A 24,018-nucleotide genomic window follows, 5' to 3' on the forward strand; every position below is an offset into this window, starting at 1 on the left:
GGAAGACATGGTTCCAGAGTTTCAGATGTGTCTGGTGGAGGCCACTGTAATTGCAGAAGTGGCCTTTGACAGCCAGGACCACTGACCCTGTGCAAGGTTTGAGTGCCTTGCTGCAGCTTCAGGACTGTGAACTTACCAAGAATTGTCAAATTGTGTGTTCCCACTACTCCCCAAGTCCCCCCTGAGGGAGGGAGGAAAGTATGGCTGGCTGCAGAAAATGAAGGAGCTGCAAGAGATTTGGCATATCTGGCATGGGCGGTGACTGCTGCCCTCGATGTTTGTCCAGGGAAGGGCCTTAGCTCTGTGGTAGAGCCCAGGCTTTGCATGCATAAGTCCCCAGATCCGACCCTTGGCATCGCCTGCAGCTTAAGAAAAGGAAAGGGTGATGTGTGAGGCTCTGTCTGAAACGAGAGAGGAGCAGATGAGTCTTCTTTCCCATCCAAGTCACTCATGCACATGTTCATTCATCACTCTGTCTCGTCCCACTTCTGTTTCTATTTGAGATTAAAAACAACAACCCCACACCAAACTGGAGAAATGTATGTATGCAGCATACCGTGGTTGCAAGGCATTCCAAGGGCTGCCTTTGAAGTTTCCCAGTCTCTTGCATCCCTCGCCCAAAGGGAATAATTGTTCCAAGTGGCTAGAAACCTCCTGCTACACAGGTGTGGGTTCACACAGGTGTGCCCCTACTGGTGATGCAACATGATGACATCACATCCCTTCCTGTGGTACAAGAAGAGGGAAAGATGGGACCAAAGGGGCAGCCATCCTTTCCCTCCCCAATACTGCATTCCTGGAAGGGGCAGCAGACAGGCATTTCTCATCACACACCCCCCCCAAGGAATTTGTGGCCCAGTTTCGAGCATCTGTGGTGATTGGTGGCAGCAGCAGGGCTCTAGCTGCTTGGATTGTTACCTTTGGTGCAGAGAAAGACTGGAAAACATTGGGCACCTCTCGCTTCACCTCATACTGAAAACATTTTTGCAGACATTTGGAGGAGTGCAAAATCCAGACCATAACTGTTACAACCTGTGCATTATCCCAGGAGGTATAGGTCAGTTAGCTTTATATGATTCCTCAAGAGAAGCCCTGCCAGCCTGAATGCAACAGCACTATGCAACTTGAGCCCGTGTGTGCAGGCTAAAGTCTACATATTAGATTTTCATGGCCCATTTCTGAGCAGGTACTCTGGACACCTGCTTCTCTGACCATGCCCTCAGCATGGAGCATAGAACCATTCAGTTTGAGCAGGCCTCTGAGAATAGCTGCTGTGGCTCACTAAAAATAGCATTTTTTCACTCTTGCTGCCACAAAGGAAAACCTGAAATAGTTTGTGTTGTGGGAGACACAGGAGGGCTGGATGGCAGGGCATGAGCACAATGGCCACCTCATCCTCCCTGGGTCCCCCTGTCTCCTCCATGCACCCCTCTTCCTCTGTGGGCCTCCTTTTGCTCCCATTTTCTTAAGCTACAGAAATCTGTGGTCCCCCAAAGTGTTGCCTTTGTCCAGTAGTCTGGTTTCTAAGCACACCCTACCCCTCCCTCTTGCCTTTCTTTGCAGGCAAGCCTTGTCAAGAGTTCAAGAATATGTTTCAGTCGGCGGGGGGGGGGGGGCATTCAAGGAGGGTGTGAAGCTGTGGTGGTGAAGGGTGGACCTGGGGGAGGGTCCCATGGGTGAAACAGGGTTTTCTACCGCCAAACCTGAGGTTCCCGCTATCAGGGTGATAGCTTTCCTTGAAGGAGAAACTTATAAAAATATCACCCCAGAGAATGGGGATAAACTTTCTAGTTAATTTTTAAACTCTGTTAAAAGGTGTTTAAATCCCCCCCCCAATCTTATCTAAGCTTGTCTCTGGGTGTGTTTCTTTTCTTCTCCCTGACAGGTCGCCAACCAAAGTCGTGCAGCCGGTACCGAAGGTGCGTCTCTTTGTGTAAATGTTTGTCAGATGTGAGCAGCGTCCCTGATCTTAGCAGAGAGCAGCCAGGGTCATCTCATTCTAAAGACGTCAGACCTGCAGTGCCTAGGTAGACGGTGAAAAATGGATATGGGGGACCATTTTTCCCCCTCCAGAGTTTTTCTTCACCCGCAGGACTTTGCTCAAAAGCTTTTGCTCCGGGGAGATTGGATCTCAAAGTGAAAAAAGCACAGCAAATCATTTTGGGTCGCTCTCTGCATTCTCATCCAAGAGCCAGGGAAGCATGGTGTTTTTCTAAATAGGCAGCGCCCCGTGATGCTTTTCAATTTCTTTGTTAAACAAGAAGGATATAAACAGTGAGTTTATGGGTTTGATTTTTGGGGTGGTGACTGGAATCTCATTCTGCACAATGTGTCCCAGAGGCACAGATGGCTTTCTCAATGAGGATCTGAATTGGTGGGTGGCACTTGCAACCCACCCACCCTACTCCAGAGACACACCACTGCTGGTACTTAGGTTATCAAAGTGTGGACAACAGGCTAGGGGGCAGGTTTTAGCCCCGCTGCCCTGCCCAATTTGCCACATATTTTGGTCCTTTGGCAGCATAACCAAAGAACATCCAGGATTTAAAAGAGAAAGAGAGAGAAGTTTTTAAAATACAGCTGGGACAGTAGGCTGCAATCCACTACTGGCTAGTTTCCCAAGAGCCACTTAGCCCCTGCTAGTGACTATAAATTTTGGACAGAAGGCTAGACCAAGTAGACCCTTGTCTCATCTGTCAAGGGACTTTTTATGTTGTTAAGTAAGAGTACAGAGCAGACGCACGAGTACTTAACACAGACAGCATCAGCTTTCACTAGCCACATTGCTCCAGGTGTTCAGAACTACAACTGTTGCGAGCCCCCGAACAGCATGGCAAGTGGTCAGGGATAATGGGAGTTGTAGCTCAACAACGTTTGGCGGGCACCAAGGTTGGGGGAAGTTGACCTAAATGCACTTTAGTTTTTAAGAGGTCCCTTGTGTTGCATATTTTAGAATGTATGAGTGGAGTTCAGGAATTCTGTTTCAGCAAAAAGAATGCAAGAAAAGCCTGGATCAAACCCAATGGCCCGTCTAGTCCAGTATTCTCTTTTCTTAGTTGCTAGCTAGATGCCTCTGGGAAGCCCACAACCAACAGCAGCTCTCCCCTCTTGTGATTCCAAGCAACTGGCATGCAGAGGCACTCTGTCTTCGGCAGTGGAGGTGGAACATAAGCCACTGTGGTTAGCAGCCTTGTTCTCCTTCAATTTGAGAATACACCACATAAAGGTTGGGCTTGGCGCATCCATTATAGTGTGGTTGTAATTAAAATTCTGCACCCCTCACAACTGAAGCAGATGGCAACAAACCAAGTGCACACTAAGAGTGGTGAGAGCCCACTGATGAATGGGCCCAGTTCTTGCATAATGTTCAACCGTGGCTCGGGATCCTTTGGGCCTCCAGATGTTGGGCTCTGATCAGCAGGCGCTGGCACCACCAAGGGTTCCAGTCCCCAGAGGCCACTTGGATTGATGGGCAGGGTGTTGGGAGATTCAACTTGGGAGGAAAGAATCAAGAACTAATTCTTAAGTGCTCTCTTGATGCTTTTCTTCCTTCCTTTGTTAACCTTGCCTGCAAAGGAACACACACACACACACACACACACACACACACACACCCATTGGCGGCTGATATTCAGTCTGTGCCTGTTATAAACATGGAGCTTAGAAATATGTGCTAGAAAACTGGAACTTTGCTGTGCTTTGCTTCCCAAGGTAGCCAGAAGCCAGAGGCTTAACTAAGCTTCTGCAGCCTCGCTCGCTGGGTTCCTTCTCTCTGTTCCTCGTCTCCCTTTCTGCTCCCCAACTGCCAGTGTGGTGACAGAAGGGAGTTTAGTGTTCCGGTTTGAAAAGCCTGAGATTATGTGAAAGCAGAACTCTAAACTTAGCGCATGGAGGCAGCACCACTGCTTCCCACACAGGTAATTAGTATGCTGCCTCCAAGTACAGTGACAGCACAGCTGAATCTCTGGCATTTATTAAGTAGTAGTAGTAGTAGAAGAAGAAGAGTTTGGATTTGATACCCCGCTTTATCACTACCCTAAGGAGTCTCAAAGCGGCTAACAATCTCCTTTCCCTTCCTTCCCCACAACAAACACTCTTCAACAAACTTCAGACTAGCCCAAGGTCACCCAGCAGCTGCAGGTGGAGGAGCGGGGAAGTGAACCCAGTTCACCAGATTACAAGTCTACCACTCCTAACCACTACACCACACCGGCTCTCACAGTAGGCCAGGAGTTAGTACACATTTGGAGTGGGGAGGGGGGAGAAGAGAAAAGGAGAGAAGAGAGAAAATCCTAAAGTGTCTCTGGTTAGATGGGCTGAAGGTGATGCTGTGCAGTTTTCTGGGGAATAAGGACAGTGTTGTCCCAAACTAGCCTTATGCTGCTGCTGTGCAGGGCCAGCAATGGAAGGTACATCTTGGTGTATACTGGGGTGTTTTATGCTCACCCCTCAGGTGCTGCTTGTAAAATAAATATTGAAGCATAAAGTACTTCCTGAAATAACTTCCATTGATGCCAGAGTGTTGCAGGAGCAGAAACAAAAATCCAGACGACCTCCCTACCCCTTGAAACCTGGATAGTAAAAGACGGGAGCCTTGAAATACCATAAAATGGCCGAGCTGGAAAAACAAAAGGCATTTTAAACTGGCCCTGAAAGGAGACAAGGACATAGGTAGCTACAGAGAGCAGCAGAGCAGCTCCCCTTAAGATAGAGGCCATGTCATTGGTCCTCTGTGAAGAGTGACCAGGTTAATTATGCCCTTATCAGGGTTTATTCGTGCTCTGTTTGCCGTGGGACTGCCTTCAGATTATAGGGCGCCCATTTGCAAAGTGCCCTGTGGTGTGTTCCACCCCTTAGCTTGCCTCGCTGCTTGCTTCCTTGGCTATGGCAGCATATGGTCCTGCGAAACTGCCAGCTGCTCCAATCTTTCTACCCAGCTCTGGAACGACGCTGTTTGGCAGTCTGAGGCATTGTGGGAACATAAAAATAGTGGGCAGCTTAATGGCTACTTGCAACAGAAACCCCCGTAGCCAAGGGACTGGGCATATTGGTGGGCCCCATGGCAGGGCTGGTGGGTCTTGCTGGGATAGCGCCTGGCTGTAGAGGATGCCGACTACCCTCTCCACAAGGCTGTTACAGCCACCTGTTTTTTGAAATGGGAAGTGGATGCAATACAACTCTTTATCAGTATTTGCACAGGGAAAATAGGGCTTTTTGAAACAAGGTTAGACAAATTCACGAAACAGGTATATCCACACTTGATTGTTAACTAGAGCCTCCATTGGCAGAAGTAGTCTACCTGGGAATGTCGGCCTCTGGGAACAAGCTATGACAGAGTTGTTGCTTTCATGTCCTGCTTGTAGACTTGGTGGCCAGTCGCACATGGGAAAAGGCTGGCAGATTACATACATACATACATACATACATACATACTGTGTTTTTCCGTGTATTGGACGAGGTTTTTTGACTCAAAAATCATGTCAAAAAACTGGGGTCATCCAATCCACAGATGGTGGCATGGGGGGGGGGGAGTGGCGCGGTGCCAGCCATTTGATTGGTGGGAGTGTGGCTTCCCCCAATGCCACAGGGGGCAATCTGGGGGGTGTTTCCTGCCCGCAGCTGCGTGGTGGGGAGAAGCTGCACGCTGCCAGCCAGCTCTTTGGAATGCAGATTCACCCAATGCCGCTGCGCATGGGAAGCACACCCTGGATCGTTTCCTGTGTGCGGCGGCATCGGGGGAGGTTGCGTTCCTGCAAACCGGATGGCTGGAGGGAGCGCAAATTCACCCGCTGCTGCTGCGCATGGGAAACGATCTAGGGAGTGTTTCCTGCCCGCAGCTGCGTGGGGGGAGAGGCTCAACAACTTTTGGCCATCTCCCTTCATTTTCTTAAAATTTAGTCCCCCAAAATTGGGGGGGGGGGTTCCTTATACAAGGGGGCATCTTATAGACGGAAAAGTATGGTACATACATACATACATACATACATACATACATACATACATACATAATTTTATTTGGATGCTGCCTTTCCGTATTTCAGGCCATGCTCAGGGTGTTATGTAAAAAATGCATAATTACAAACATAACATACAAACTCCTCTTCTGCTCCTACAGTGCTGCTCTTAGCTTGCATAAAATAATCATTGTTTGCTCATGTGAATGTATCCTGAGCAAATACGAAGCATCCCTTTGCCCTGTACATTCTGTGGCCAGTCTGTTTCTGCATCACCATGATGTGCGGTTTCTTGCTGCCTTCTGGATTATTTGGGATTTGACCCTTTTTATAACAAGTTCTTTCTTACCCTTTATTTTTCAGGAGCTGACCAGTGGTCAACAGAAAGCAGAATGTGAAGCAGGAGCTTTGGAAGTCAAGCAAGAGGACCCTAAAGAGGTGTGTTAGGTTGTTGATGGAAATCCTGAAGTACAGACTTAGTCACATAACCATTTAATTTAATTTTGGGAGCCTATTAATCCTCACAGTTCTCAGCTGTGGGAATTCGTGGGAAGAGTTAGAGGCAGCAAGTATTCCAAAGCTGCAGAGTTTGTAAAAACTAAATTACTTCTTAGTTTGGGGTGTCTTAATTTGGTAGTAAAGATGAAATCATTAAGCAGTTAACTGTTATGTGTTCAATATGTGCAGATTTTTAATAAAAGATTAAAAGTAAAGTCACCAGTTCACTGTGATTTGTCTAATAGATGTAGATAAATGTTATTTATTATCATTTGGATTGCATATTGTCGTTTGAAGCTTGAAAGACAATGATCCTGCCTCCGCAACTGTCTGTGTATGCCAAGTTCTTCCTTCCTTCTTTTTTTAAAAAGTTGTTTTGAATCATTATTCTCTGCAAAGACCAGTGTCTCCCAAAAATTTGATACTTGGGATTCCGGGATCCCCTCCCCCAATTAAAATAAGGATGCTGTGAATCAGGGATAGGGAGCCTGTGGCATTCCAGGTGCTAGACTCCATCTCCCATCAGCCCCACCTAATGCGGCCAGCGGACAGGGATGATGGGAGTTGTAGTCCAACAACATATGGAGAGCATAGACACAACATCCCTGCTGTGTTCCCCTCTGAAAACAGGGTGGGCATTCTGGACCCTGGGTGGGTTTAGAATATGGTTCTGTCAGTAGGCTGAGTGAGGAATCTTTGTTTCCCCACACAAGGGATGATCTCACTGTCTATATATTCACAGGGATTGAGAGCAGGGGCGCAATTATATGATTCTGTTGCCCAGAAAAACACCCCTGCTGTGGACACACAGGAGTGAGGGCATTCAGTGCGGTGGCTTAGCTAGCTCAGTTCCTTTCGCAGCATTGCAAGACATGCCACTGCCACAACCAGGCCACAGTCTCTATAGGTTACAGCGACAACTGCCTGCCAGCTCCTGCATGTGACACTTTTGTTTGTTTAGATAATTGACAATATAATTGAAGAAAGCCAGAAGGTACATCAACTTGACTATGATCCATTGGGCTCATCAGAAAAGGAGCTGTCTGATTCCCCGTCACATGCGAACACTTGGATTTCTGGAGCTGATGTTCTCCAGCACATTCCCGAACTCTTGTTTGCGGAAGCAGGGTTGCTACAAGGTCACGATGAAGAGCCCCCCTGCCAGGGCCCCCAGGCTGTGGCAAATGGAATGGAGCCCAGGCAGGCTTTGCAGACCCATGAGGGGGCATTGGAGCATCGGCAGGGGGAAGGTGATGCTCGATCAGTGGAAACCGCAAGCGAGATCCCATTGTGGCAAGCAGGAGAAGGCGACAAGGAATTGAAAAGTGAGGAGGCAGCTGACTCAAGGCCGGAGGATGTCTTGGAGTCACCTGTGGATTTCCTTCCTGCCAGAGATTCATCCGTGGCTGATGAGGTGCCTCCTGTGAAACCACCGCGGCAGCTCAACATAGAGCCAGACATTGTGGCCAGCACAAAGAAGTCTGGCCCTGCCCGGCCTCCCCCGCCAGCAGGCCTCCCTCCCCCAAGGCCCCCGCCCCCTGCTCGGCCTGCCCCACCGCCAAGGAAGAAGAAGAGCGACTTGGAAATCGAGACACACAAAACACCTGGTCTGGAAGGTAAGTTTTAGTTTTGTTGCATCCTTGTACCAGACTAAGGGTGGGCTACTTGTTTCCCTAGACATTGCTGGATTCCAGCTCTCTCCAACTCTGAGTATTTGCCATCCTGGCTTTCGGGATGGGTGAGAACTGGAGTCACATGGTGGAGGAGTAAAGGTTGGTTTTCCCAGACTACACAATCTGATTTAATTGGTAGAAACTCCTCACCTCTTTAATGTCTTGCTGTAGTTCCCAGGGAGACTTTTTCAACTGGTGGCCTCTTACCTCCCAATGTGTTGATGGAGTCCATAGCCAAAGATTCTCAGCCTTCCTTGGATCTGGCCAGCGCAACAAGCGGGGACAAAATTGTCACTGCACAGGTAAAATGGCACTTGAAATGTCCAATTTCCCACTGGAAGTAATGATTGATGCCCAGGGCAACGTGGGAGGGAAAAGGACCCCAAAGCATGGGTGCATGATTGATCCACATGCTCCGGAAGAGGATGGTGGAGTGTATCTGTTTGGGGGACTGTGGCATTTCTGAATGTGGGTGCTGGGTTGTTTCTGGGAATGCTCCCTGCAAACTAAAAAATTCCAGTATGCAAAAACCCAGCGTGTTGTGGGGGGTGGGGTCTAGGCTTGATTTTTTCCCTGTCTAATAATCTACTTTTCACTGAGCATGGTATGAGGGAGCATGATTCTCCATCTGCATTTGGATGTGGTGCTGGGTGCTGTTTCTGAATGGGTCCTTAAATATCCATCTATGTGAGACACAAGATGCTTTTCTGGTGAGCTTTTTAGCCAGCTGCTGATCTTTCAAACTAGTTCTCACCCTCACCATACATTTAAACCACAGGGCTTCTCCAAAGAATCCTGGGAACTCTAGTTTCCCCCTTATAAACCTACAATTCCCAGCACTATTAGCAAACCACAGTTCTCCAGATTCTCCAAGGGAAGCCATGTGCTGTAAATAAGTTGTCTTCAACATTTTTAGACCCAGGACCCACTTTTAACCCAAGCATGCATTTGGGGACCGATTTATTAATCTTTTCCATACATTTGAATGATGGTTATGACCCACCTTGGATCAGGCCACAACCTATGAATTGGTCCTGGCCCACCAGTTGAAGACCAGTGCTTTTAAATGAAGGGTACAGATGTGACCCCAGTTCACATAATGGCAGAAGAGAGGGAGGCTGTGGGTATTCACAGCAAGAATCACACTTTGCTCCTCCTCTGGTCCTGTGTCTGTGAATGCTAAGCCCAGGGTGGACAGTGCCATGTGCAAACCTAGGCTCATGGTTTGTTTCTGCTGGACAAGCTGTGAGTTATGAGCCAAGAACAACCTGTGGCTGGTGGCTTGTCTGGACTGAAGCAAACCATGAGCCTCGGGTTCAGATGTAACAGGAAGACAAATCATGGCTTAGCTCTAGGCAGCACTATGGCAGCAGCAGGACCAGCAGAGATGTGAAGCAACTGCCGATTTTGCAGAGAGTATTTGCACGCTTGCTCATTCACACTTAGCCATTCTTTAGCTTAGCGTTACGTGCAAACTGAGTCAAATATTCTCTGTAGAACAGTGTTCTTTAGCCTTTATCCCCAGCCAGTTTAGCCAGTGGTCAGGGATGATGGGAACTCAACAACATCTGGGGACCTAAGGTTCAGCAACATTGTGTAACAGATACCAGGGAGCTACCATTGGCACCACCAGGGTTTGTTCTTTGCGGGCTGTGCCGAGTCTAGAGTAGAAGCCCACTTGCAAATCCTACCTTATGGCTTGGGGACCTTTACTTCTAATGAATGATTGCAGTTAGGAACTAAAGAGGTGACCAGTTCTCCCTACCCCCATTTGTATATGTGGGAAGAAAATGCACCTGCTTCCTGCCCTCTGCAGCAGTCCATTTGCCAGGCTCATTTGTGTGTGTGTGTGTGTGTGTGTGTGCGCGCGCGTGCACACGTGTTACTAGCAACTAGTGGTAAAGTTTAGAAAAAGATTTGCCACCTTACAATGCATTGTGTGTTTACTCAGAAGTAAATTTCATTGTGTTCAGTGGTGCATCCTCCCTAGTGTGTGAGTTTAGAATCACAGCATCTGCATATAGATTGGCTGCAGTTCTTAAAAGCAGGTTACATGTTTTACTGATCTTGCTTACGATGTTGCTCTGCGGAAAGCCTGTTATAGTCTGGGATGTGCTTTGACCCATTTTCCTGCCCTGAAATGCTCATGAAACAGTATGTGTTCTTTCGTTTTTTGCATGTAAGCAAATGCCCTTGTGTAATTGCAGGAAAATGGAAAGTCGGCGGATGGACAAACAATCTCAAGTGAAGTGATTGGGCCTCAGAGACCCAGGTCTAATTCCGGCAGGGAGCTCACAGATGAGGTATCCAGGAGGGGGTCTGGTGTCAAAACTGTTACTGTCTGCCTATTTAAACGACTTTCAGGAACTGTGTGTTAAAATAAATACATACGTGCGCAGATCCAAGAGGCCAAAAAGCCATGAGAAGATGCTGTCTACCAAGTCCATTGCAGCAACTAGTTTGGTGTTGCCTGGTGCTCTCCAGATGTTTTGGACTCCCATCTTGGACAGGGAGTACTCAAGACACCCTAGGAGAGAAAATACAGAGCACCTAGGAGAAGAGAGGAAGGGAGGGAGGGAGGAGGGAGGGAGGGAGGGAGGGAGGAAAGTTCCCCCAAATGGCTCGCAGTTCAATTTTCTATTGGCAAAGCACATACTTAATGTTGGCTCCTAAGGAGCAGAGCACGTACTCACTTCTGGTGACTGAGTAGCTAGCATCCCCTCCCCAGGCTAGTGCTCCATGCACAGTTGGAGCAACAGCGTGACCTCGCCTCCACCCAAACTTAAGTACCTTTGTCTGACATTGCACATGCAGGCAATCTGCGACTTCTGCCACAGAGAGATTGCCCCTGTGCCTGTTTCTTCAAACCTGGTCCTGGGGGACAGTGGAGGAGGGGGCAGAGGGGATTCTTCTGGGCCCCCTCTGCTCCTGGCACATCCAGCCCGGGCTGTTCCTCCTCAGGCTCTTCCGCTGCCTTGTGGGAGGCACATAAATCAGCGCCTACTTTCCCTGGCTCAGCCTCTGGCCCCATAGCCCCCCCCCCCAAGCTCCTCAGTCCCTGCCAGTCCCTGACATAGTGGAAGGAGCCCTTTATACTAAAAAAAAAAAAAACTGCTTCCAGGATCTCTTCCCTCCCATTCCGCTCTCCACATCCCTCTGCTGTCTCAGTCTTCACTGGGTCTTCCCTCCAGGTCTACAGGCCTAGACTGTCAGTGGGGCATGTGGGGAGCTGAATCTTCATTCTTCTTACTCCGCCTGAGGAGGGATGGCAGAGAGGGGAGGAAGTGCTGTGGAAGAAGCCTTCAGGCGCATGCAGCACCATCAGAATGCTACCAAAACATCCTGGTAGCTTGGTATAAGTATTCTGTGTGCCTGTTTTGTGTTTTTTTATGCTGTGAACTGCCCCAAGACCTTTGGATGAAGGACAGCACACACATTTAATTGATGATGATAAAATGATAGGCATAGGCATGAGGTTATTTCATCTCCAGCGCTGGTATCCAGCTATCAACTAAGATCCTTCATTGAAGGGGTGTTTATGTGTGTTACATTGGGGTCCAACGTGCTTAACAGCAATTTCTAAGAACTCCAGAGTCTGCTGCTGACGCCAACCGCGTAAAGGGATTTTACCTCAGGCCACGTTCCCTAAGCCCTCCACTTCAGCCAGATTCACTCCAGTTACTGGGGGCAATTGGTCTCTGGTCCCAAAACTTTTCTGGCTGCTTGTACATTTTAACTAATTTTCTTTTTGTTAAAAAACCAAAAACAACAACAACACAAAACCACCCTTGTGTGGCCTTCTTCTTGGGAGACTTCTGTATAGGCCAGTCCCTTAGCCTAACCCAGCCATTTGCTCTCTTCTCCTGAGCCTCCCTGTTTTGCACTGGGGAAGAGACATCTCGTTATCTGAACCTCAAGCTCTCCACTTTCCCCTCAGCCTCCCTCACCAACTGTCTTTCCCAGCGGACAGTTATTTTTCGCAACGGACAGTTAACTGCTCCTTCTCCACTGACAAGAACCTGTAGCCAATGAGGGGCCTGCTGTTTCACGGACCAATCGGAGTGAACCCGCCTGATCCAGGCCCCACCTATAAGTATTAAAAGCGACTGTTGCCCTTTTGGCGCTCTCTCCCTTTTCAGAGCCCATCAACAAGGAGCTGCTGCTAAGCAGGCCCTGAAGCACAGACGCCTTTTTCCAAAGCACGTACACAGACTGCCTTATGCACAGCATTTTTCCTCACAAGGTCACACCAAAGGTCTGTCCAGGGCAGCCTTTGGCCCCAGCCAGCAGGGCCAGTGGTCAGGGATGGTGGGTGCTCAAGGCCGAAGCTGGAGGACAATCCTAATGCCCAGGTGTCTGGATTTCAAGCGCTGCTTGGGTGCATTGATAGCAGACCATATATAGCAATCAACCCCAGGTTTTTTTTTGTAGTTGTCTTATTTGTCTTGATGAGTACAACGCCAGCACTGGGTTCAGTCAACTGTTTTTGCTGCTACCTTCTGTGGTTCCTCTCATCACGTGCACAAGCCTTGTCCATTGACCCTTCCTTCTGTCCTGTCTTCCTTTGCAGGAAATCCTGGCAAGCGTCATGATCAAGAATCTTGACACAGGAGAGGAGATACCCCTGAGTTTGGCTGAGGAGAAGCTGCCCACGGGCATCAACCCCCTGACGCTGCACATCATGAGGCGGACCAAGGAATATGTCAGGTAGGAATTGAGGGCGGCACCTGGATAGTGGTGCCTGTTCTGCCTGCCTGCATTTCTTTATCAATGTCTCTTCTACGTATGGGCGCAAGTGTTGTTGGACTCCTGACTCCCATCAACCCCAGCCAGTATCACTAGCAGTCAAGGATGATAGGAGTTGTAGTCCAGCAACATCTGCAGGGCCCCAGAGGTTCTCTCTCATGATTTCTGTTGGGTTTGCCTTTGGGGGAAAAACAGTCCAGAAACTTTAGCTGGTCCAGAACTCAGCTTCAAAACGATTAACTGTCACACACAGATATAAATGTATCGTTCCAGTCCTTCTCAAGAGCTTCACTGGTTTGTTTCCAGGCACAATTCACACAGTGGACTACTAAATGTACCTTAATGCATTAAGTGGTCTGGAACCCCTTTGTTTCTGAAGAACTACCAGCTCCCATGTGATCCTGCCTAGTTACCGTATTTTTTGCTCTATAAGACACACTTTCCCCCTCCTATACAGTAAGGGGAAATGTGTGTGTGTCTTATGGAGCGAATGCAGGCGGGAGGCTCTGCTCAGCGTTCCCTTTAAAGAGCCGCGTGGAGTGTGTGTGCGGCTCTTTGAGGCTTTTCCCCGAGGACGGAGAAGAGCTGCCCTTCTCCCTCCTTGGGGAAAAGCCCACACACACTCCACGCCCTCTTTAAAGGGAGTGCGGCTCTTGGGGGAGCCTTAACTGCGTGCAGCCACTCCCGGGCAGGAGGTGAGGGCTCCCCTTGCTCGGGAGAGGCTGCGCATGGCCAAGCAAGAAGCCAGGACAGCCAGCAGGATCGCTGCGCTGTGATCCAGCTGGCTGTTCTAGCTTCTGGCTTAGCCGCGCAAAGCCTCCGCAGGGCAGCAGGGAGCCTTCATCCCGCTGCCCTGCGGAGGCTACGCACGGCTATCCCTGGCTTTTGCAGGAGGTGGGGGAAGGGACAGAGTGCATAGCTCTGTCCCTTCCCCCACCTCCCAGAAAAGCCCCCAAGAGCCGCTCTCCCTTTAAAGAGCACACGGCTCTTGCGGGAGGTGGGGGGAAGCCACTAGGCTTGCTTTCGCTGAAGTCAGGAGGGCAAGAGGGATCGGTTCACACCGATTCCGCTTGCTCTCCTGGCTTCAGGGATAGCCCCGCAAGGCCTCCTGAGGGAAGATGGAGGTGCGCTCCCTCTTAGCTCAGGATGCTTTGCGTTGCTTTCTTATTTCTTGTTTTCCTCCCCTAAAAACTAGGCGTGTCTTATGGTCCGGTGCGTCTAATAGAGCGAAAAATACGTAAGTTTGGCACTGGAGGATCAAAACTGGCTTGCCCCACTTTCTGAGAGGGTAGGGGGTAGCTGCCAGGAATCAGTCCTAGTTCAGGGGGGGTCCCTTAGCCATGGAACTCCTCCCTCCTTTTGTCATTTCACTTCTTTTTTTATTTCACTTTTAATTTGTATACCGCCTTTCTATATTACTATACTCAAGGCGGTTTACAAGCTGAAGAAGCAGCAAAATAGACAGCAAAGGTCACACAGGGAGTAACAATCCAATCCAATACCTAAATGTCACAATAGCTTTCAAATAAACAGCTTATATCAAATAAAGCAATATTAAATAATCCATTAGAATGTAATAGTAAACAGTACAATGAAATATCAGCAAATAATAATTGAAGTTTACACTTAACAAGTAAAGAATTTCTAAACTATAATTGATAAAAATAGCGGCAAGTCACAATGCGTAAAATACCACATAACATGCATAATCATGTAAAAGGGTCAAAATGAGAAACAAAGACATACAACTTTTTAAATTGTTTTTTAAAAAATATCCCCAAACTCCTGTCTTCCCAGTTGCTCATCAAAGTCATGGTCTGGGAAAGGCTCCTAGGGTTGGAGTGTGGTCCATTGGCTGATGGACAGCAGAAAGTCTCTCTCTCTTCTCACAGCTCTCCCACAGTTCTTTATCATTACAGAAGGTGCCAAATTTGGTGGTCTATAGGTGGGGTGGGGTGGGGAAGCTGGTACCCTTCAGATATTCAGGGACTCCCAACTCGCATCATCCCCAGCAAGCATCATTGGTAGCAGGAATGATGTAAACGTCTAGCAGTTTCTGGAGAGGCCCAGCAGATGGGCACCAGCGGAAAGCATTTTAAATGGGGAGTCTCAAGGAGGAGGCCCCATTTGTTTTGGTATTCTTCTAGCTTGTGAAGACACCTCTTTGCTCACACATTCCTTTGCTGTCGCCACCTGTCTTCCACTTTAATTGATATGTTCTTTTAATCTCTACATCATGTTATGTTTATCTGCCCTTTGTACAGTTCAGCCCGTGCTAGTATTCTAAACCCCATAATCCAGCCTATGGCTGACAAACCAGTAGACCTACAGCTTGCCTGGGTACTTCAAGATGTGGATCCTTATATTACCCTACAGGTTGCTAAATTCCTAACAGCCGTCCTCTCGCACAAGAGACGGAACGGAATGTTAGCTGATTATTGATAGTCACAAGAATTTTCTATAATGACATCAGATATTGTTTTTAGTGTAGTGCCAAAATTTTTTAATCTTAATCTTAAACTTTTTTATGAATGGCTAATATCCGTCCTTGTGAGTTGTGAACTGTGTTATACTACTTGTGGTTTGTACGAGTCCGCTGTTTTATTTGATTTGTTTTGTTGTGTTGTGCTTCATGATGGGCGTAATAGCCGAATAAACATTTGTTGTTGTTGTTGTTCTTTTAATAATAATAATAATAATAATAATAATAATAATTTATTTATACCCCACCCATCTGGCTGGGTTTCCCCAGCCACTCTTAATGGGGTTGTTTAATGGTATATTTCAATTATTGCTCTTTGAATCTTAAGGATCATGTCACTGGTTTTTATACATAAACTGCTTGGAAGCATCATTGGGCATTAACAAACCTTTTATTTTATTTTAAGTAGCTTAGCACATAGGATAAAGCTGCAGTTACTTCATTTTGGGGTTCGATTCCATTGAGAAATGTGGATACTTGGCACGTAAGGTTTAAAGCCATTTTGCTTTTCCACAGTAACGATGGGGCACAGTCAGATGATGAAGACAAAATGCAGCCACAGCAAAGTGACACGGATGGAGGACGCTTGAAGCAGAAGACGTAAGGCCACAACTAACTTCTTAAGGGGTTGGGTGGGTTTTAAAATTTTTGTTTTTATTATACAGTCCCATTGCATTTTCCTACTTTACTTTTATTTGTTTTTATGGAGCAGCAGGGTCTAAATATTAAACTAAAAGTAGCAAAAAAGCAAATGGATGTTTGTATTTCAAATCGTGGCCCTATTACAAATCGTGTGTGCCATCTCCTAAATGGATTTGCTATCTGACATGTTTGCTCATGGCAACTTTCTTTTCTCTCTCTCCCTCCGCCCCCAGGACTCAGCTGAAGAAGTTCTTGGGCAAATCAGTCAAGAGGGCAAGGCACCTGGCTGAAGAATATGGAGAGCGGGCCGTCAACAAAGTCAAGAGTGTTCGAGATGAAGGTTGGAGAAAGGCGGACCTTTTGGGGTTGGGAAGCATCAATATACCCAGAAGGGGGGGGGGCATTTCATTCATTACCATTATTGTGATTGGGGTTTGTGATTCAGATCTTGCCTTCCACTTTCTGACCAAGACTAGGTTCACATCATACATTTAAAGCAGTTTGATATCACTTAAAACAGTCATGGATTCCTCCAAAGAATCCTGGGAGCTGTAGTTCGTTAAGCACAGTGGAACCTTTTAGGAGACCCCCCATTCCTTTCACAGAGCTCTGATTCTCAGAGTAGTCTAACAATCCATCCCTCTTCCCAGGGAACATGTGAGAATTGTGGCTCTGGGAGAGGGAATAGAGGTCTCACAGCATCCTTAACAAACCATTCTTCCCAGGATTCTCTGGGGGAAGTAATGATTGTTTAAAGTGGTATCATGGTGCTTTAAATGTTTGGTGTGACTGTGGCCCAGGTTGCTGGTTCCCAGCATCAGTCCTTCCCCTCCACTGCAATATAAAGCAGACACTAAATGCGGGGCAAGTGCTGTTGCTCAGAGACGGAACACCTGCTTCACATGCAGAAGGCTCCAGGTTCAGTTCCCAGTAGCATCTCCAGTTTTGTTCTTGGTTTTTTTAAGGATCAAGTTTCAGCTGATGGGAAGGAGGCCAGCCCATCAGAGGAGACAGCCCTGAGCTAAATGAGCCAAATGAGTCAGTCACCTGACTCTGCATGGGGCAGCTGTCTGTATATCTGGAATCTCAGTTAGTGGAGCTGGGAAAAGGACTCCTGCCTGAAGCCCCAGAGAGCTGCTGCTGGTCAATGCAGACAGTACTAGGCAAGAAGGACCACTGGCCTGACTTGGCATAAGTCAGCTTTGTTTGTCCATATGTAAATTTCTACGTCCATTTGACATAGTTCTACATTTAAATACATACAACACATGCACAGAGTTCAAGGTTCTCCAGGTAGGGCTGGGAGAGACTCCTGAGACTCGTGAGAGCTGCTGCCAGGAAGTGTAGACAAGACTAAGCTAGATAGACCAATAATGACCTGATTCCGTATAGTGGAGTTTCCTATCTATCTGTCTCTCTGTCTATATCCACTGCTGTTGCCTCATTTGCTTTGAGCCAGTTGGAGTTTTGCAGAAGGTAATAGGCTTTGATTCCAGGCACTCGTTTTCTTCCTAGTATTCCACACTGATCAAGATGACCCATCCTCAAGCGATGATGAAGGCATGCCGTATACCAGGCCAGTGAAATTCAAGGCGGCGCATGGCTTCAAGGGGCCGTTTGATTTTGAACAAATTAAAGTTGTCCAGGATCTCAGTGGAGAGCATATGGTAGGTTGTGGTTTTTGCTTCCACTCACAAACCATTCCGCTCCCACTTGGCGGTATCAATCTGCCATTGGGATCCCACAGAAGCCATTAAATTCCTCATTGGGCTTTCAGGAATCTCTGGAAGAGAAAATGGCAGAGAAACAGTGAATGACTCGTACCAGAAGGAAAGAAACAGGTTGGAATATGCCTAGGCAAAATACCGGGAATATAGTAGGCACCCCTCCCCCTGAAGAACATTATAAAAACCGTATTTTTCGCCCCATAGGACGCACCGCCCCATAGGACGCACCTAGATTGGGGGGGGGGAATAAAGGGGGGGGAATTATTTCCCCCCCAGGCGTGGGGGAAGCCCGAGCTTCCCCAGCCCCCAGAACAGGCTGCTGCCTGCAAGCCTTGCGAGCCCGGCGGGACCTCCCGCCGGGTGCACAAGGCTTGCGGACATCTGCCCGAAGCACGGGGCATGCTCCGCAGCGCGCCCCGTGCTTCGGGCTGCAGGCTGCCGCCCCAAGCCTTGCGCATGAGGCTTGCGGACATCTGCCCGAAGCACGGGGCATCGACGCACATGCATAAGATGCACACACATTTCCCCTTCATTTTTGGAGGGGGGAAAGTGCATCCTATAGGGCGAAAAATACGGTAAGCAATAAGTACTACAATCTTGCAGTAGAAGAGCGTTAACTCCTGTATCAAGATAAGACCAACATGGAGCAGAATGAACACCTAGGACAAAATTTACTCTTGAGGAGGTCTAGCAGGCCCTTGCTCTTGTAATGGGCATTTTTGTACTAGTGGATGGCTGGGGAAGGGGGGCCACAAGGAGGGGGGGATACCACCTCAAGAGCACTGGGTTACAGGTACCAAAAACTACTAACTCAGGCTTCCTCAACCTCAGCCCTCCGTACGTTTTTGGCCTGCAACTCCCATGATCCCTAGCTAGCAGGACCAGTGTTCAGGGTTGATGGGAATTGTAGTCTCAAAACAACTGGAGGGCTGAGGTTGAGGAAGCCTGTGCTAACTTAAAACTTCCTTCAAAGCAACATTAAGAAATTGCTGGGTTATAATGGGCTGCAGTTAGTTTAGGCATTGGTTATTTTGACTTTCACATTCATTTTGACAAGGGTAAATTAGATTCCTGTGGTACCCTAAAAAGTGATTTTTAAAATGAATTGAAAGGCAGGGAAGATACCGCAGGACACATGACCCAGGAACTCATTAGGAGAACGTGTAGTATGAAGTGGTTTAGGTGCACCAAAGACTTCTTTAAAAATAATCCGAACCATATAACAGCTGCTGTTGTCTGCAGCAATTCCTCTGATGTGGGAAGGTTAAGTACACTAGTGGAGCGGGGGGCTTGCAGGGCGGGGTGGCACAACAAGGATGGAGAGTGTGGCTCTTTGGAGGTGGGTAGTAGAGTTAGGTCGGCTGTGCCTGACTAAACTAATTAATTGTTATTGTTTAATTATATGTCTGTTGTTAATATTTTTGCAAACCTCCTTGGAATTTGAGGAAGGGTGATATATAAATATTTTAGATAAACAAATAAGATTGTCATAGTCAGGGCAGGCTTATTATTAATATTCCACTTTTCGAAATACAGTGGTACCTCAGGTTAAGAACTTAATTCGTTCTGGAGGTCCTTTCTTAACCTGAAACTGTTCTTAACCTGAGGTACCACTTTAGCTAATGGGGCCTCCCTCCGCCACCTCACGATTTCTGTTCTCATCCTGAAGCAAAGTTCTTAACCCAAGGTACTATTTCTGGGTTAGTGGAGTCTGTAACCTGAAGCGTCTGTAACCTGAGGTACCACTATACCATTCAAAGCATCTTATTATAAGTTACTTAAAAATAAAAAATTGAACTGTGTTGTGTTTTTTTAAGCAGCCACTAAAATTCATTCACAAGACACACTTCTCTCACTTATTTTACTCCCTAATGTCCTGTTTGTACACCTGTGGGAGTGGGGTCTGTGTTGTATGCTAATCTCTGCACCTCTCCGTGTGTCAGGCAAGGATTGAGAAAGCCCTGGTAGATATCCTCACTGAGCCATGCAGCTTGTTAGATGATGTTAGCTGGTCACACAGATGCACACTCGGCTCAGCATACTTCATAGGGCTGTTGGGGGGAAGGGGCGGAGAACCCATATGCATCACAGTGGAGCTTTTGGATGAAAGGCAGGTTAACAGTTAAATAATGGGCATTTTAACACTGTTTGTATGTGACCAGTCTCTCCTGATGGTAGAAGTGCCAGTGTTCCTAGCCTGACAGTTGTTGCTTTTCTCAACAGGGCGCCGTTTGGACAATGAAGTTCTCACACTGTGGCCGTTTGCTTGCGTCAGCGGGTCAGGACAATGTGGTGAGAATCTGGGTGCTGAAGAATGCTTTCGACTACTTCAATAACATGCGGATGAAGTACAACACAGAAGGTACAGCCTGCTCCTTCCTTGGAAGGTAGAAAGCCAAGTAAACAATTGCTTGTTTGAAAGGAAGCTGTAATTCTCCCCCCCCCCCCCCGTTGTGTTTCAGGTCGCGTGTCTCCCTCCCCATCTCAAGAGAGTTTGAATTCTTCAAAGTCAGATAACGATATGGGGGTAAGTTGGACCTTGGTTTTTTTGTTTGTTTTTTACCCTTAAATAATTGATATTTTTATTTAAGGGGAAGAACCAAGAAAAACGACGGGAAAAACATTTTCCTGCCACACACAAATAATGCAAACAGACATGTTAAACAGCTCATCATCTCAAAAGAGAATACAGTTATTCTCTAGAATGCATGATCACTCTTATGTTCAGGGCAAGTTTCTATTTTGGAAGTTCTAAAGTAATAAAGAAGATTGGCAATATGAGCTGTGGTCCATGTTATCTTCTATAAGACAAGTATACTGAAATATGTCCTCGGGGGGTCTGACACAATAGTCCAGTAGTTTCCCATGACTTACGGACCCTTCCCCTTCCACTCCATCACCCTGTGGTTTCCTCTTTGGAGGCCTTGACTGTAAGGGGCACAGGTCTCCTGGTTTAAATCTCATTCAGGCACAAATCACCAGAGGTAGAAACCATTCAACATGGGAGGGAGGGGTTGTAGAATACCCAGAGCTAACTTGATAGTAGGTTATTAAGGACATCACATCTTTCTCCTGACATCTGCGTAATTAACGCTGCTTTCTTAGCATAACTTTGGATTTGAATGCTGGAGGTAATTAAGTGCTCCACTTGCTGTCTGAGTTTCCTAACCTAACAATTACCTTCCACAAGCTTATTTAAAGGTGAGGCTGATAGTGCACATTATCTCACTGAAGAGATACAGCAGGCAAGGAGGAAAAGCAGGGATGCAAAAGCTTGCAGCAAGAGTGTAGAGAGAGCTCCATTCTGCATGCAGAGTCACTGGGCTTGCTTTCTTGATAAGTACATATCTACATCTGGGCACCGGGACGCAGGTGGCGCTGTGGGTAAAACCTCAGCGCCTAGGACTTGCCGATCGCATGGTCGGCGGTTCGAATCCCCACGGCGGGGTGAGCTCGCGTCATTCGGTCCCAGCTCCTGCCCACCTTGCTGTTCGAAAGCACAATTAAGTGCAAGTAGATAAATAGGTACCGCTTTATAGCGGGAAGGTGAACGGCATTCCGTGTGCTGCGCTGGCTCGCCACATGCAGCTTGTCACGCTGGCCACGTGACCCGGAAGTGTCTGCGGACAGCGCTGGCTCCCGGCCTATAGAGTGAGATGAGCGCACAACCCTAGAGTCTGTCAAGACTGGCCCGGACGGGCAGGGGTACCTTTACCTTTACATCTGGGCAACCTGTCTCCAGTGTTGTCAGAGTTTTCCCAAGCATTTTTCATGTGGCAGAGGACAGTGACTAGTCCAAAATCATCACTCCACCTGCCTTTTATTTAAAGCAAGTTCCTAGTCCTCACTGTTTGCAGGGATAGAGGTTTTAAAAACATGCTGGCATTCACTTCCCCAATTCAGGAACAGGAGCTGTAGTGTGCTAATGGAGCTCCAGAACACCTTTCCTTTCAGTGGGAATGTAACTCCTGCTATTGACAGGATCCCTAATTGCGGATTCTCAATGCACTTGGGACTCTCTGTTCCTCCTGCGTCTCACAGTTCTTGTATATCTGTTTGTTAGGTTTGCAGTGGGGCCGATGAGGACCCTGATGATAAAAACACACCATTTCGCCAGCGGCCATTCTGCAAATACAAAGGTCACACGGCAGATCTCCTGGACTTGTCCTGGTCTAAAGTAAGACATCTTGGACTTCTCATAAATAGGAGCAGCAATATATTGCTTGTTTTCAAGTTGTGTTTAGGTTTTCCCGGGGTTTCAAAGAGGAGCCGTTTCCAGGGCTACCTGGAAATGCTGGAGGTTGAACCTGGCACCTTCTGAATTCAAATCACGTGCTCTGCCACTGAGCTGTGGCCCACCTGGGATCATTCCACAATGGGACAGTACAGTGGATAAGGCACCTAACTTTATAGGACAGGAGGGTGCAGCCAGAGAAGCAGACCTTACATCGTATGCTTTGGCCTGCAGCTCAATTAGCCCCCCAACCAGTGTGGCCAATAATCAAAGCTGATGGGGGTTGTAGTTCAGAATGCCTGGAGGGCAGCAGGTTTGGGAGAAGCTGCCTTAAGGAGAAGAAATACCAGGGCCCCCCCCCCCATCACTTTATTGTACTGTAAGCCCACAACTTACGCACGTGGCAAAAAGGAGGGGTTCTGGGGAAAATGACATTGGCATTGGCTTTTGATGATATGTAATTTTGGCTTCAGTTGCGATCCACAGAACATAAGTTGCAGGCTTATTGTAGTGATAACAATTTCCCATCCACATCGTGAGAAACAGTGAAATCAGTTTTTCATGTCCTTGTTTTTTTCTTAATTTTTCATAGACATCTGAAGGCAGCCCTGTTTCAGCAAGCTTTTTATGTTTGATGTTTTGTTGTGTTCCTTTATATTTCGTTGGAAGATGCCCAGAGTGGCTGGGGCAACCCACTCAAATGGGTGGGGTACAAGAAATAAATCATCATCATCATCATCATTATCATTATCATCATATAGTTTATCTGCCCAGATAGGGGTACATTGCTGTTCTCTCCGTGGGCCAGTAACACACCCACTCCACAGCTGTCGGCCATGATGAAAGATCAGGAGAGGCAGACAAAATCTTTCCACCATTCCTGATCTCCTGGAGGAACCTCTCTGGTCCTGTAACCAGAGTTTGTTTGCTGCTGCTGCTGCACTTACTAGTTGAAGTGAACTCGCATCATTAGCACGCATGAAGGCTTACTCTTTTCCCCAATCCCTTTTTGCTGAACTGCAAGCAATGAGAGAGATCTCTTCCATGCCGAATAGATGAAACTTAACAGTAGATTGCATCAGGGCTCTGCACTCTCTTTATATTTTATACATCTCAGAAATAATGCATGCCATTTTGATCCCCCCCAGAATTACTTTCTACTCTCTTCTTCTATGGATAAGACAGTCAGGCTCTGGCACATATCCAGGCGGGAGTGCCTCTGCTGTTTCCAGCACATTGACTTCGTCACTGCTATAGCCTTCCATCCACGGGTAAGGGAGATGGCCTCGTTTCTAACCCAGTTTTGAATTTTAAATATGAATAGAGGATTGAGTTTGTGTGTCAAGCTGGAAGTTGTGGAGAGGAGAGGGGGCCAGGATGATAAGGTGTTTGCAATAGGCTTTATTAAGCACTAAAACTAGCACCATAGACGATAAAACACACTTCAAAAATACATTCCAAACCACACTGTGCCACCAGGATAAACATGGACATCCCTGCACACTCCACCCTCTCTCTCTCCATGCTACCTGCTCTGTACAATCCTACCCCCTCTCCACAGCCTTACCATAACTGTCTCAAGGATGGGCCCTCCCTCTCCCCACCTACCGCTGTGGAGCATATCATGCTGTGTCCCTGCAGGTCAGTCCACTAAAACCATGCACTAAAACCAGGCCCATCTCCACCCCACCCCCCAAAGTCCATGGTGGACACTGGTGCTGCTGTTCCCTCCTCTCCCTCCTCTGTGGGCTTGCACAAAACCTACAGCGTCTCCCCAGTCGTCTCCACCACCTCCTTTTTCCTGTGAAGCAGCACCTCCTGATTGCCAGCTCAACCTCTCCCATGTGCAAGTGTCCAAGGAAATGAAAGAAGAAAGAAACAGATCAGAGGCTGGGGGTCATCAGGTATCCCCTCCTGCTCCCCTCTTTTCCCCAGGCTCCATGGAAATCTAAAACCCACTGGAACCACACGGAGCCCAGTCACCCCACACCAAGGCAGCCTCAGAGCTTCAACCAGTGTCTGTCCCCCCTGCCACCTCTGGTTGGCCACCTTTTGCCTTGAG

The 24,018-nt window shown here is 47.6% G+C and overlaps 1 protein-coding gene across 1 annotated transcript in view; it reads left to right on the forward strand.

Moving 5' to 3' along the window:
- Window positions 1-24,018, forward strand: part of WDR44 (WD repeat domain 44) — a 45,481-nt gene that overhangs the window by 13,860 nt on the left and 7,603 nt on the right. Inside the window, exons 2-14 of the mRNA XM_028714305.2 lie at window positions 1,886-1,919; window positions 6,318-6,392; window positions 7,414-8,068; window positions 8,297-8,427; window positions 10,333-10,428; window positions 12,696-12,832; window positions 15,870-15,953; window positions 16,229-16,335; window positions 17,511-17,662; window positions 19,946-20,084; window positions 20,185-20,249; window positions 21,786-21,899; window positions 23,105-23,227. Of these exons, the coding sequence (XP_028570138.2) occupies window positions 1,886-1,919; window positions 6,318-6,392; window positions 7,414-8,068; window positions 8,297-8,427; window positions 10,333-10,428; window positions 12,696-12,832; window positions 15,870-15,953; window positions 16,229-16,335; window positions 17,511-17,662; window positions 19,946-20,084; window positions 20,185-20,249; window positions 21,786-21,899; window positions 23,105-23,227 (1,912 nt within the window). The remainder of the gene's footprint in view (window positions 1-1,885; window positions 1,920-6,317; window positions 6,393-7,413; window positions 8,069-8,296; window positions 8,428-10,332; window positions 10,429-12,695; window positions 12,833-15,869; window positions 15,954-16,228; window positions 16,336-17,510; window positions 17,663-19,945; window positions 20,085-20,184; window positions 20,250-21,785; window positions 21,900-23,104; window positions 23,228-24,018) is intronic.

This window comes from Podarcis muralis, chromosome Z (genome assembly GCF_964188315.1).
Source record: "Podarcis muralis chromosome Z, rPodMur119.hap1.1, whole genome shotgun sequence".
NCBI lineage: Eukaryota > Metazoa > Chordata > Lepidosauria > Squamata > Lacertidae > Podarcis > Podarcis muralis.